Source organism: Carassius gibelio, chromosome A12, assembly GCF_023724105.1.
Source record: "Carassius gibelio isolate Cgi1373 ecotype wild population from Czech Republic chromosome A12, carGib1.2-hapl.c, whole genome shotgun sequence".
NCBI lineage: Eukaryota > Metazoa > Chordata > Actinopteri > Cypriniformes > Cyprinidae > Carassius > Carassius gibelio.
Window position 1 is genome coordinate 16618527 of NC_068382.1, and position 13802 is coordinate 16632328.

The window sequence follows — 13802 nt, forward strand, 5'->3', positions numbered from 1 at the left end:
TATCAATCTTGTGGATGATATCCCCCTTTTCTTTGTCATCTTCACTAATGATTGGCTTAAATGAAAAGCATATGATGTTTCCCCCTTTAAACTTTTTTTGTCCCATTTCACTGCGTGCTCCCATAATGAAAACGTAAGGAAAAAAAGTGGAACATCTGTGGAACAGCACTAATTATTGGGAAATATGGGAGAGAACATTCTTGGAATGGATGGGCTTCAGATCCTCTTCCAAGCACTTGTGCCCGCAGTGGTGTTGCTCGTTTCATCTTCCTGTACTCTGCTGTTGTGTCGTTCCTGCGGGCCTTGCCAAGTGCATCTGATATTTATTAAAGAACTGTCATGTAAAAAACAGCAGAATATGGCTGTACGGCTCCTACGGGTCCAAGTCAGATCGCTGATGAGGTGGGAGTGTTTGATTTGGAAGCAAATGGGAAGAAAGCTATTTTTCCAAAGGCATTGTTGGATTTAAGTTAAAATATGCACACGGCACTTGTTGCTAGTTGTGTAGAACAACAAATAAGACACATCTAAAGCAAAACTTCATTATTGAGGGAGATCAACCGTAATGATCACTAATTAGCCACAGACACAAAAACCACATGAAAAGGGATCTTCGGCTGTGTTATTGATGCACAAATCCAGCTAGAGCAAAGATACAAAAGAGAAACATGAGTTAACGAAGGACAGGCTTCAGTTGACCCTTATATATGCAAGGTCAAGTATCAATCCATTTGCTAGTTTTGGAAGACACTGAAGTCTCAATATGGGTGCCAGAAATCCAAAGTTGCAAAAATCAACCAGAAATGTAATAAATAGCATTAAACCCAATAAGCTCTAAACAGAGTAAGACTAAAATAGATTCATGGCATGTGTTTTGTCTTCAAAATAACACTTTTGAATACACAATTTGTGCATAAATGAATAGCTTGGTTGGCTGACAACAAAAATGATCTTTTAGAGTGACCTCTGACTTACAGGAAACCGAACCGAAGAAGGTTATAACAATATATCAGCACAAAGAAGGATTTACATACACGTCTTTTGTCTTTGGCAATTCATGACAGATCAACAGCATTGACAAAAACAGACGGAAGGAAAGTCCACACTACTGTGAGGTGTCTGAAACCTGTCCCTTCTCAAAGCAAGTTTATTTTCTCAGCACGGTTTCTTCAGTGTGGGTGGCCAGTTGGAATATCTTTCCTGCTACTCTGTCATCAGCTACCTTCACATGACAGCCAGTGGCATGACCTTGTTTATTAGTCCTGCTTATAATAAGTGTTTATTGGATTAGATGCCAGAGAGCAAGATTATTTTCACATGCTTATTATTTGGTTTTATTGATCCTATAAAAAAGCAAACTTGAGGAGCTTTTTGAAACATGCTCTTGAAATTACTTCCTTTTTTCCCCTCCTTCTCTTAGAACCCAAATAAATTCCTGCATGCCCAGCAGCTGAGCCTTTTTATACTTTAATGGCTAATTAATGCACCTTTCTCAAGCATTTTGGGAAAAATTTCACTCCACCGGAAAAGCACATCATCATTGTGTGTTTCTGTAATTAAAAATCTGCTTTCAGTTTCCACATATACATTCAGAGAAACTTTCACTCTGAAAATTAACACCCAATGAATGAGTGTTTCATTTACTATGAAAATGGCTTAAGGCTCTTGCAAGCAGTTGCAAATATCACATGAATTACTGATACACATATTTATATTTTCTATCAAAGATTACAACGTTCAAAAATTTTAACATCTTGTGAAATAAGTGACTTTTTACACTCTCTATTTACATTACAAGTACAATGCTGTTACATTTAATCAATCTCAATAAAAAATATCTATCTTCTGAATGGGGCTAGTGAATCCTGAGCACAGCATGATTGTCATTTTTTTTTTTTTAAAACATAACTTTACATTAAAATTTTAATTTTGCTGAATTTTTTTCAGCCTCAGGGTATCCAAGATCCAAAGGATATGCAATTTTTTAATTCATTAGAATTAATTTGGAGAAATGTAGCATTACATCACTTGCTCACCAGTGGTAACTCTGCAGTGAATGGGTGCCATCAGAATGAGAGTCTAAACAGCTGATGAAAACATCACAATAATCCACAAGTAATCTACACAACAGCAATCAATCAATAAATGTCTTGTGAACAGAAATAAATCTGTATTTAAATATATCATTAAGATGTTTTAAAGATGTTTTGGACTTTTTTTCTTTTACTGGTGGAAGCGATATTATGGATAGAGGACTTGTATTTAATGGTTTAAATTTAAAATGCCTTAACAATGGACTCATCTCAGAGTCGAGGACATCTTGCATGGCCTGAGGGTACATTTTCCACAAACCTTTTCAGCAGCCAAATCATCAGAGAATTTTAAGATTGCAAGTTGTTTTGAAAAATCTCACTTCCAGAAGTCCTGGACCAGATTTGATTGAATAAAACAATTATTATGGAAAACTAGCAATCTGGATTGTAACAAAGTGAATCAGAGAACAATGACGCACAATATTTCTCAATAAGATTCTTTCATAACTACTTAAGTTCTAGTCTTTCTCGATTCCCAATTTTTTTTCTTTCAGCATGCTAGCTGCAGCTACACTGCCAGCCTGTGTGCCTAAGTTGTAGGAACCATCAATGCATAAATGGACTGAATAATGTGCTAGGTGATCAGTGTTTATGAATGCACTTGTAGCAGCACACATCGAGTGGTTACAGAGCAGTTAACACATGGACCCAGTGGTCAGAAAGGTTTGCCTAGACACACTGTGAAACCACAGCTGAGGTTTCTGCTGCTCTTAAACTCAAATGAACTCTTTAAAAACATGATTTAGACTTGGAAGTGCTTTTAGTATGATTCAGCTAGTCATGGCTTATTTAAACATCTAATGTGCTTCCATTTCCATTAAATTTCCAGACTGTTGTTTTCAACAGCTAATCATGACAAATGCAAATGACTCGGTAGATTGAGAAGTGAAGTATTACTGTAAGATTATATGTTCATGAGCTGCAGGGGAGCTGTACTTTATAAATCATGGATAAAAAATGATCCATACATTTTTTTTCTTCTGTAACATTGCACAGATGCTTCATTTATAATAATATTTGCAAGAACTGTATTTCTAAATGTGACATTCAGTCCCCAGGACAGCTTAAAATAGTGTAACTTATGCATTTGGATGAAGAAATCACTGATGTTTTGGTGCCGAATGGCTCAGTTTACAACATATTACTTATAGTATATTTATGTCTGGAGACTGTGTTTTCTCTGCACAAACCCAAAGAGATATAAAAACAGCCAGTGAATGACAGGGAAAGGACATAGGCTACAATCAGACTAGGCCTGTGGTGGACATTGTGATCTTCATGATGACAGGATGAAAAGAAGAGTCACAATAGATCTCAGAAGTATTCCATCTATCCTCTTTTTTTTCCTCTTTGCCAAAATGGTTTCTAAGCTTGAACTACTGGCGGACACAATGTAACAGAGTAGCATTAAAAATTGTTGTTTAACCAGTGTAATGCAAACTGAGATATTTTCTATCTTTTGTTTAGCTTATCGACAGGGCGAAGCAGTATCCCAGAAATAATATCATGTCAAGGTGTTTGTTTGTTTGGGCTCCCTCAAGAGGGCAGTGTTCGTACAAAGCGATGCATTTAATGTCAGACAGTTATGTGCCATTAAGCATCTGCATCTAGTTCGCGTCACACTGCTTATTCATATTCATCTTTAATTTTTACTGTCAGACTGCAAATTATGTGTCCCTGATATATTTGCACGTAAACAGAGTAAAAGAAAGCCAAAACAAAAGATTTCAAACAAGTATATAAATTATTTTCAAACGTTTCGGCACTGATTAAACTTATTACAAGTCAGTCCCAGCACGTGAATTTCACCGGTCGCCAAATAGGCTAAAACAAACACAAGTTAAGCTCGCGCGATTAAAAAAAAAAAAAAAAAAAAAAAAAAAAAAGTTCGCGCGATTTCCTTGTTTAAAAACTCCCATTTACATTAAAGTCAAGTCATTTTAAAGTTTGCAAAATAATAATAAAAATAATAATAAAAATAGTAATAAAATAGTAGGCTATACAAAAATGACTGAAAACAATGATAAGTGTCCAAACTTGTGACTGTTTGAGTAAAGACAATAGAAAACGAGACAGTATGAAACAGCAGTAAAGACATGCTGTCTCATTTCTAGTGAAAAAAAGATGACTTTTCTCTCTCAAGGTTGACCTTAGACTTCTGCGTGTGCCCATTCCTCCCTGTCAGTTTCTGAATGAGCGGCTCTGCCTAAATCCCTCCCACTTGCCTTAAATTAACCGTTTTTTTTTGCGAAACCTGTGGTACTTTAAAAAGGCAAGCCTCTCACGAGGAGAGGAAACCCGGTCAGAGTTTGCCCGCTGAACGTCTCGTGCTCTGTTTCAGTATGCAGGTGTCTCTAGCGCTCGTGCACTGCGGCGCGCGGCTGTTGCTGTTGCTGCTACTGGGATGTTTCACAGCAGCGCACGGATGGAGAGCTTTAAAAAATGATGCGACAGAAATTATACCCGAGTACACGGAGGACACGAATAGACCCGAGGAGCAGATACAGCTTTCTGACAACAACACATTGAACCGAGCTAAGAACGGAGGAAGAAGGTCATCAAGCAACTCCCGTACTTATAGTAAGTAAAAAGAAAACGAATCTTGAATTAATAGCATTGAGCTCTATCATCAACATCAACACATTGAAAGAATATGATGGAAATAATTTTTTTTAAGCAAACTTAAGTAAATTTTACATTAGTGATAAGATGTTTTATAAAAGTACAGCTTGTTTTAAGTAAAGTAAAATACTAAAACTATATAAAATATATTTCAACACTTTCAAGGAATAGGCCTATGTGTCTTTTAGTTTTGCATTATTGCAAGTTAACAAAATTTGGGTACTGTGTGTTTTAATATCTCTAAAACTAAAAAAAGAAATTAGTGTCAAATGTAATTAGACAATTTCCGCTAGATAGATATGTTATCTAAAATGGTTTAGCAGTTGAAAAGTTCATGGGGTAACTAAACAGCAACTATATGTAATAATATTTGCTCCAATAATATTTAATAATGTAATTTTTCCCAACCAGTGACTTTAAAAATTTGCCTTGTATTTTATAGTGTCAGGTGTATATGCAGGCTACACCATTTACTTCTACAAAACTTGATATTCCTATATTGGCTCTAAACAGATGTGGCCGCTTCAAAATAAAAGCTCTATAATAGTCCTGAAAGAATGCATGTCTTTCCACCTTTTCACCAGCACAAGTGATGCATTAACTTCGATAACCCTTTTTTGTTACTGAATCCCCAATTTTACATAATTAGACAAGGTTTGCCTTTCTATAACCACCTAATTGCAACAGTATGGTTTCAGCACAGTTGAAAATGTGAGAAGTTATTCTATGGGGTAATTTCTTCAGGGCATTGCCACGATAGAGAATGACTCCCACCTGTGAAAAGTAAAACTACTGTGAATTCAAACCTACACTAGTTCTAACAATATACACTGTGTGTGTGATCGTGCATGTTAATGTCAAAATTGATAAAAAAATCTCTTAGAGCTTGTTTCCAGAGCACAAATCAAGACTCAAAAAAAAAAAAAAAAAGAAACAATGAAAAGAAAAGGCAAATGCAAAATCTGGGGAGGTGTTTGATTAATTGTCTAATTTTTTTTGCTAAATAAATACACAGATTACTTCCAAAAATAATAACAACCTCCATGAGCAGAGTAATGAAATTATGGCAATAACAATAAACAATAAAAATGATTAAGGATTGAGCAATTCGTAATGTCAACCAGAGATGCAAGATAATTTCGGATATCTAATTATGTCAGTGACCACCCCTAAAGTCTTGTTGTGTTTAAGCATAAGGAAACAGTTATCCAGACAAAGCATGTACGTTATATTTGCTCATTAAGGGGTGGAGAAAGATATCACACTCTCATGTGCTGCTCTTGAAGGGGTGACGTGTGGTGTAGTCTCTCTGGTGGTCAGTGTGGGGTCATGTTGAGATTTGCTCATCTTCCTCTGGCTCTCGTCCTGCTCCTCATAAAACATCAGATCAGGTTTTCTGAGAATCAAGGGAGGCTGAACCTGAACTCATCACACACATAAATCCTTTGTTCTTCTCCATGAGGGGAGCTGCAGAATGAGACAGATCTTTCCAATCTCAGTTTCATCTCACATATCCTTGTCAGTGTGTTTTCTGAGGAGTTTTAGTGAGCTTACGTTAAATTCAAAAATCTTATTCTAAAAAGCTCTAACCCAGAGAGTCCGAAGTCTTTTGATCCTGTTTGCAAGCAATCAGTCCTTTCTGTACAGAACAATCTGGTATGTTGTTTAGCGTCTGTGGGTTTCATATTTTTTGGGATTCTCATCAATTTCACCATCAGTCAAAAGCACATCTACTACAACTTGTTAGCCAAATCCAAACCAGAAAATAAATAAATAAATGTATTCTACAGATATAAAAAATTTTGATCATGCATTTCCTTGCTAGCTGGACACACAACAGATTTTTCTGGGAAAATCAACAAAAATCAACAAAGCCAGCTTTAGAAAATTAACTTGAATGCCTGCGTGACTAACAAAACATGAAAAATAAAATCTGTTTTGCTTATCGTAGCTGCGAATAGTCCAAAATCCAGTATTTCATACAGGCTATAATAATTACCGGCTTTGGTAGCTGTGTTTTATTTAAGATGTTTCCCTAAATCATTTCGTAAACATTTAACTCTGTTTTGGTTGTCTTCTCTTTCCTAGGAGCCTCTGAACTAAGCTGCCGGGAGCTGCGTTCTACCCGCTACATTACAGATGGATCTTGTCGCAGTGTCAAACCTGTGAAGGAACTAGTGTGTTCTGGTCAATGCCTTCCAGCTCACCTTATGCCAAACTCAATTCTAAGGGGAAAATGGTGGAGAAGCAGTTCATCCGATTATCGCTGCATTCCCGCGCACTCCCGCACCCAGCGGATACAGCTCCAGTGTCCTAACGGACCCAACCGGACATACAAAATCCGAGTAGTCACGTCTTGCAAGTGCAAACGCTACACTCGCCATCACAACCAATCGGACGTCAAGGAGTTGTCCTCCAAGAAGCCCCGACGCAATAAGAAACACCGTAGCAAAGTGCCATCAGTCAACAGCAATTCATACTGAGGGGAAACATACACTGATACAGAAACTCTCTCCTGCACACATACAAATACAACTATACACATATGCACACATATTTCAGAAACTGCAATCCTCAACTAGAAGGGAAGGAAAAACACATTAGCTTTTAAGAAAGCTTGCCAACAAGTTTCCAGTGTATTTCAGATGTCCCACTGTTTGTATGTGCTCTTGAGCCAAAAAAGTCCCAGTTTAATCACAGGATGCCAGTGGACTAATGGACACTTGGGTAAAAGATGTATGCTGTTATGTGAGATTAGTTCAGGGAATGTGATAGTTCATGAAATTTGAGGAAGGAGGAATAACTCCATACTGTATATTCTTGCCCAAGCAGTTCATTTCAAGTTTGAAGTTCATTGAAAGGGTAAGCTAACTACGGGGAAACTCAATGAGCACTCAACCGATCCACCAAGCGCTCATGTGAATGTTTACGTACCAGATTTGTCCTCCTCTTTTGGGACTGGGAGCAGCGTGTGATTTGACCGTCCAGCCGTGTCGGGCCCAAAAGACACACCGCTGTTGACAGATCACTAAGGCCCAGAATTCTTAACCTTTGGTCAATTTTACCAGCCCACGAGTCCTTTTGACGGGCTGGGGAGCCGAGCCAATCACCATGTGAGTTTCTGCAACTTCACATTTCCACATGAAACTGATCGGAACTGGCAGTTATGGAGAGTTAGAAAAGTTGTGTCAGCCCTCCGCGGTCCAAGTCCCTGGAGGTCAAGAACCGCAAACGATATTCCTGTGACTTGTCCTAATTACCAAATAGTTCCATTCCTGTGTTTAGGATTTGAGTCATAAAAAGCTATTTCCTCTAAACGTGGTCAGTTCCTGTTTGTTAGAACACCCGAAAAAGAGGCCCACATGTGTGCAAGAATCTGCAGCAATTCCTCGCGGGCAAAGAACCTTTCTGCACCCTCCTTCAATGGAAACCATTTGGAGATATTCAGCTATCTGCAATCACTAGCAGGTTACCTATTTCTATTACTGAAGTCTTTAGCGAAGATGTCCCCCTTCTTATCTTGTGACTTGAAAAGGAGAGACAAATCCATGAACCAAACTTTGAAATTGTGGTCTGGAAGTTGATTTCACGCAGGATAATGAGATAAGAAAATGCCAATTGTTCATCATGTTCTGCTTGTGAAAAACATAGCTGACAATATTTGCTTATTTTTCAATTGTGTGTTTTGAAATAGCAACAGGAAGGTATTTTTGTAATGTAAGCAGACTTGCCATGAATAGAAACTTGTACATACTGTACCTGTGTGGCCTCATTGAGTGCTATCCTTCTCCAACGAATGGATAAACACTCTGTCCGACCAAAAGACTGTTACAAAGAATGAATTGCGTATTTATTTTTTTCTATTTCATCATTTAAATTATTTATGCAATCTCTTGTAGAAAATAATAGCCATTATTGTACTATATATGTAATTATAGTGAATTTCATAATGGAAAAAGAGTACATGAATAAAGTTAAGCAACAAATATATGTGAAAAGAAGTGTGTTTGTTATCATTCTTGTCAGAATCCTTTGACAGATCCTTTCTCCTCTCGGACTGAGCCTGCACGCTAAATCCGTCCCTCAATGAGCCCCCTGTAAACAATATTCCACAATTAGGAAGTAGAGGCTTTGTAGCCCTTTAGAATGTCTAAGACGCCTTTACAAAAGGTGAGGACAGGAAAGAATCCCCTCGTCAGACAGGAACAGTACAGTCACAACAGAAATAGCTCTTTTCATCCGGTGTAGTGAACTCAACCCACAGGCTTCCATTCATCTGTTTGTTTGTTTAAGCTTGCAGAGTCTGAGCCATAGATTGACAAGGAAATGTGTATTGGCGGACTTGTTTTTGTTTCACACTTAAGTGCTTCCTCATGATGAAATTCTCTTTATTAGTCTAACTGGGTCCAGGCTGCTAAGTACACAAACTACATGTAGTCATTATGCTGTAAAACCAACAAATTTGCTTTTTTTTTTATATGTTAGAAGTGTTTCTTTTATTGTGACTAACAGATGAAACACTGGGGAAAGATTTCTAACATTCTAAATTAAATGCTTTTTATTTCTTGTATTTCTATACAACATCTATTATGAACATATTTTAATGCAATTCTAATATAATCGTCCCAAATTCATGGCCACTTGACATGCCATGCTTTCGCTCAAAAGTAGCTGGCAGGTAGAAGCATTTTCAAGTAATTTAAGAACAAGTGCTTGAAAGTGTCACTTGAGTAGTTCCTGAATAAATTGATGCTGACAAAGCATCTGACCTGAGTTACGGCCGCTGTTTGCAGTCGTTACTCGACAGGGACCTGGCACGGACCTCCACAGCCACAGGGAAAGCAGGAGTGTGTGAGAGAGGTCAGCTGAAACTCACTCCTCAGTGTGTGTTTAACACTTTTGTGCCTGCTCCACAGTATCTCAGACGCCACAGCGCTGCTCAGACGCTTGACTCCTCCAGAGACCTTGTCGGATAGATCAGGCAATAGCTGGGTATGATTTTCTGAATGTAATAAAAAGTTGTTTAAAATGGATTCTTAATCATACTTTTGTCCTTTTTTGATCAAAGACCAGGTGGGCGCAGTTATTTAGGACAATAGGAGGGTTAGGAAGATGGGGTGGCTTTAAAAGTGTCATATAAGTTAACACTTTTAGCCACTTGACTTTGACTATAATGTATTGAAGACATTCATTGTTGAAGTCATAGCTCGATGACGTCTTTACCTTCCAGTGGCTCAAAGCACACAGGCTGACCTTTTCTTAGTGGTACTCTGTGGACTTCCAACACATGATGGTGATTAAAATCTCACTGAACTGAAGCTGTGTACTATCGAATGAAATTCAAAAAGTAGTTCTTTTGAGGTTGCATAGTACCTAAATAAGTTCATGCTGACAAAGCATTAGTCTACAGACAGTCATTAATGAAGGCACTGATCTTCATCCAAATGTAAGTCAATAAAACATCTGATCAGCTGATTTACATATTATGTTAGAGTAGATGGTTTCTGTTATTGCCAAAAATACCTCAGTGATATATTTTTCTGTGATGATTGCTCTGTTAGCTGGGATTATGTTGTAAGTTTTGGCTCAATCAAAAAAAGTAAAGGTCACATTCTCACAATTGTTTAAATCTTAAGTTTCCTTCTAGACTTGTATAATGGCCTAACTATTGTTGTCAGTGTTCAAGTTTTTCCAAGGGTGGGTGCAGTATATTTTCTGAGCGTAATGTTATACAAAAGGAACAGAAGTTTGTCAGGAGCCCAAATGCATGAAACAAGAAACAAAGATTCCCCAACATACACTGCGTCCCAGAAGTCTGAGGCCACACTAAAACCCAGGGATTCTAAATCTACAATCTGAAAATAAACATGAATTAATGAGATTATGTGTAAATGAGGGGGTTAAATTATATAAAGATGAAATGTGTAAGATTACTGTATATACAGCTGTTCATGACTTTGGGGTCTGTAAGATATGTCAATGTTTTTTAAAGTCTCTTATGCTCATCGAGGCAGCATAGAATACAGTAAAAACAGTAAAATTGTGAAATAGTATTACAGTTTAAAATAACTTTTCCATTTAAATGTATATAAAAAAAAAATTGCAAATCTGAATTTTCAGCAGCCATTACTCCAGTCAGAAATCATTCGAATAATCAGATTTGTTGCTTAAGAAACATTTCTTATTATTATCAATGTTGGAAACAGTTGTGCTGCTTAATACATTTATGGAAACCGTGAAATGTTATTATTAATTATTATTATTATTATATGTTTTATTTTATTTTTTTATATTTTTGATGACTAGAACAGCATTTAAACAGCATTTATTTGAAATCTAAATCTTTTGTAACACTGTCTTTACTCTTGGAACAAATAAACAATAAATAAATCCTACTATCACAAAAAATGATGGTAGTCTATGAAAACGCAAAATTGGTTCATTTTCACTTTTGTATCCGTACAGGAAAATCCCAAACAAAGAAAAACAAAACAGGGGGAGTTAAAGACTCAAGGACATAATAAGTGACAATAATTAGATACATCAACAAAACACAACTGGAAAGAATAAAACAAAGGGCAAAAGGAAACAAAGGACAGGAAAAAAGAATATTATATAAAGCATATCAAAATAAAAGGGCATGGATGCAATGCATACTATTGTACACATTACTGGGGATTACTTTAATTCAAAGTGTTTAATGCACTAGTCAGACGGCCTTAAACTCAATTCAAGGCGCTCCAGAGAAGAGTTTAATTTCCAAAGTCAAACACATGTGGGCTATGACGGATGCATTTGGATACGGATGTTTGTTCTCCATCATCCACTCCCTTATCATAAGAACTAACAGCTTCTAACAAATCCAAAGCAGAGCAGCGCTTGGCATAGACCTGGGAAAATAGGACGTGTTAGAGAGGACAGAGAGCGGGATCTGGTGGCGGTGGGGGCGTTTGAGGGAAAGGCCAGGGTCAGGGCAGAAAGGAGAGACTGGAGCCACTCAGCATGTCCTCCATCACACCCCCATCAAAAACGCTTTTAAGTGTCCACTGCTCACTGGATTCAAAGAACGAACCCTGGGACTAAGAGTGGAAAAGGGCCACCTATCAATGATCCATGAAGGATGGCTCAGTGGGAAATTCGGTTGGGGGGAAGAACGGATGTGTCCAGGGGTGGATGGTAGCATCATGGGTCAGTAGCGTTCGATGAGCCATGACCGTCCCAACCAAGTGGCAGCATCTGATGTCAGCCAGAGATATGCAGCGGGAAAGGAAACCAAATAGTCAATAAACATTTACAATACTAACCAAAAGAAATGTACTAAATTGACTCAATTGTCACCAATGTAGCAAAAAACCTGGAAGTTTCTTGTAGAAACAGACCAAGTTGAGGCTGAGCGCAGTGTGCTTGTGTGGGAAGCGAGGTAACATTCGTATCAGTGTTAACCGCAGGCCTTGCCAGCTGGGTGTCGACACTTGGCTCTGGTTTGCAGTTTGTTTGTTTAAAAGATTACAATCCATCCAAGTCAAACAGACACCTTGAACAGAACCCAGCTCTGCCAATAAACACATGCCAAATGGTGAGAGTGTGAGCACTATGCACTCTTGCATCAGAGGGGAAGGAGAAAGGCCAGGTAAAGGCCACCACATGCATGTGTGACATCAACATATGATGTCATGGCTACCAATATACAGAAAGTTGAAGTGATTACATTTGATAATTCGACAGCTTAGTTAGTTAACATAAGCATTGTCGGATGTTTACGGAAAGTCTCATATAGTCTTCATGATGTTTGGATCATTGAATGACATATTCTGGAACAACATGTCTAGAGCAACAACAAATTAAATCAGCGCAGTTTTATTATTTTGTCTAAGACAGGAAAATATGATGGAGCAATCGTCTATTCTCTCAGTGACAATCATCACTAGTTTGTTTTTCAGTAGAATTACGATCAGAATAGCTTTAGCTTCCTATAATGAGAAGAATATGGACTTTAAAGTAGTGCTTCTCAAACAGGAGGCAACACATTTTCAGGGAAAGTATTTAAAAATAATTATTTAAATAAAAATCTAACTCTAAGCTTAATTAAAATGCTTAAAAAACACAATCAAGATCTACTGTACACTAAAATATTGAATAATGAATAATTATTTTCCCCTTCAATAACTACTGTTTTTACCGAAGAACACATAGTTAAATGTAAAAAGTTTTAACAGATTATGGTTAGATAATTTAATGCATCATCACTCCCAGTTTCTTATAATAATAAAAAATAAAAGTATAATTACATCAGAAATACCTGAAATATTTATTTAATATTGTGTGAACAGTGAAGGGCATTCAAAAGTGAACCACTGGTTAATCCAAAACACAGTTTTATCCAAATCTATCCAATTTATTTAGCACAGTTTTTTCAAAAAAAGGAAAAATACTGTTGTTCCAAATCTTGATGACTTTCTTTCAAAAATAAAGATTTAATTAGAATATATATTTTTTGCAGTTTAATGAATGTCAAGGGGGTCTAATGTTGTTTTAACCCCTTTTTTGTGTTCTGCAGAAAAAAAGAAATGCATATTGTTGGATATTGACTAAATGTGAAAGAGCAAAATCATGCTGCCTGCATCCAAACATGTGTGTTTGATTTGAAAATATGAAAAAGGATTGTCTGCATAATGTCTATCCATTTGTTGACAATCTCACTGGTGGATATAAAATATGGTACCAACCATTGAAAATCCATGCGGGTCACGCCCACCTCTCATCACCCAGATGTGCACCACAGCGGGTTTTGATCATGATAGAACAGTTTCATTTTTTTTGCCGTGAGCTTTCATATGTCTCTGTAGCATTACCTCACCACTCAACACAGGGGCTGACAGCTCTAATGGTGCTTTCACTATGTCTCTGTGAAAATACCACTCAACTACTTCAACATACCAAAAAAAAAAAAAAAAAAAAGCTTAAGAAGAAATGCAGAAACCTGGGAATCACATATAAGATATCACCTCATCATTGCCAAGTTGATTAATTTTATTCTTATTGAATGAGCAGATTTGTCCTGGTGCACATTCTGGTTAATAAATGTAT

The 13802-nt window shown here is 37.2% G+C and overlaps 1 protein-coding gene across 1 annotated transcript; it reads left to right on the forward strand.

The window, feature by feature from the left end:
- Positions 1 to 4375: 4375 nt before the first annotated feature.
- Positions 4376 to 8716, forward strand: LOC128025323 (sclerostin-like). Its single transcript, XM_052611561.1, has 2 exons — positions 4376 to 4673; positions 6804 to 8716. The coding sequence occupies exons 1-2, from the start codon at positions 4436 to 4438 to the stop codon at positions 7196 to 7198; spliced, it is 633 nt and encodes a 210-aa protein (XP_052467521.1). The 5' UTR covers positions 4376 to 4435; the 3' UTR covers positions 7199 to 8716.
- The last annotated feature ends 5086 nt before the right edge of the window (positions 8717 to 13802 follow it).

Bases quoted from the DNA above. Each gene is read 5' to 3' on its own strand.
- LOC128025323 (XM_052611561.1), top strand. From the start codon at position 4,436: ATGCAGGTGTCTCTAGCGCTCGTGCACTGCGGCGCGCGGCTGTTGCTG. The intron at 4,674-6,803 runs GTAAGTAAAAAG...TCTCTTTCCTAG, and splicing joins AAGCAACTCCCGTACTTATA to GAGCCTCTGAACTAAGCTGC.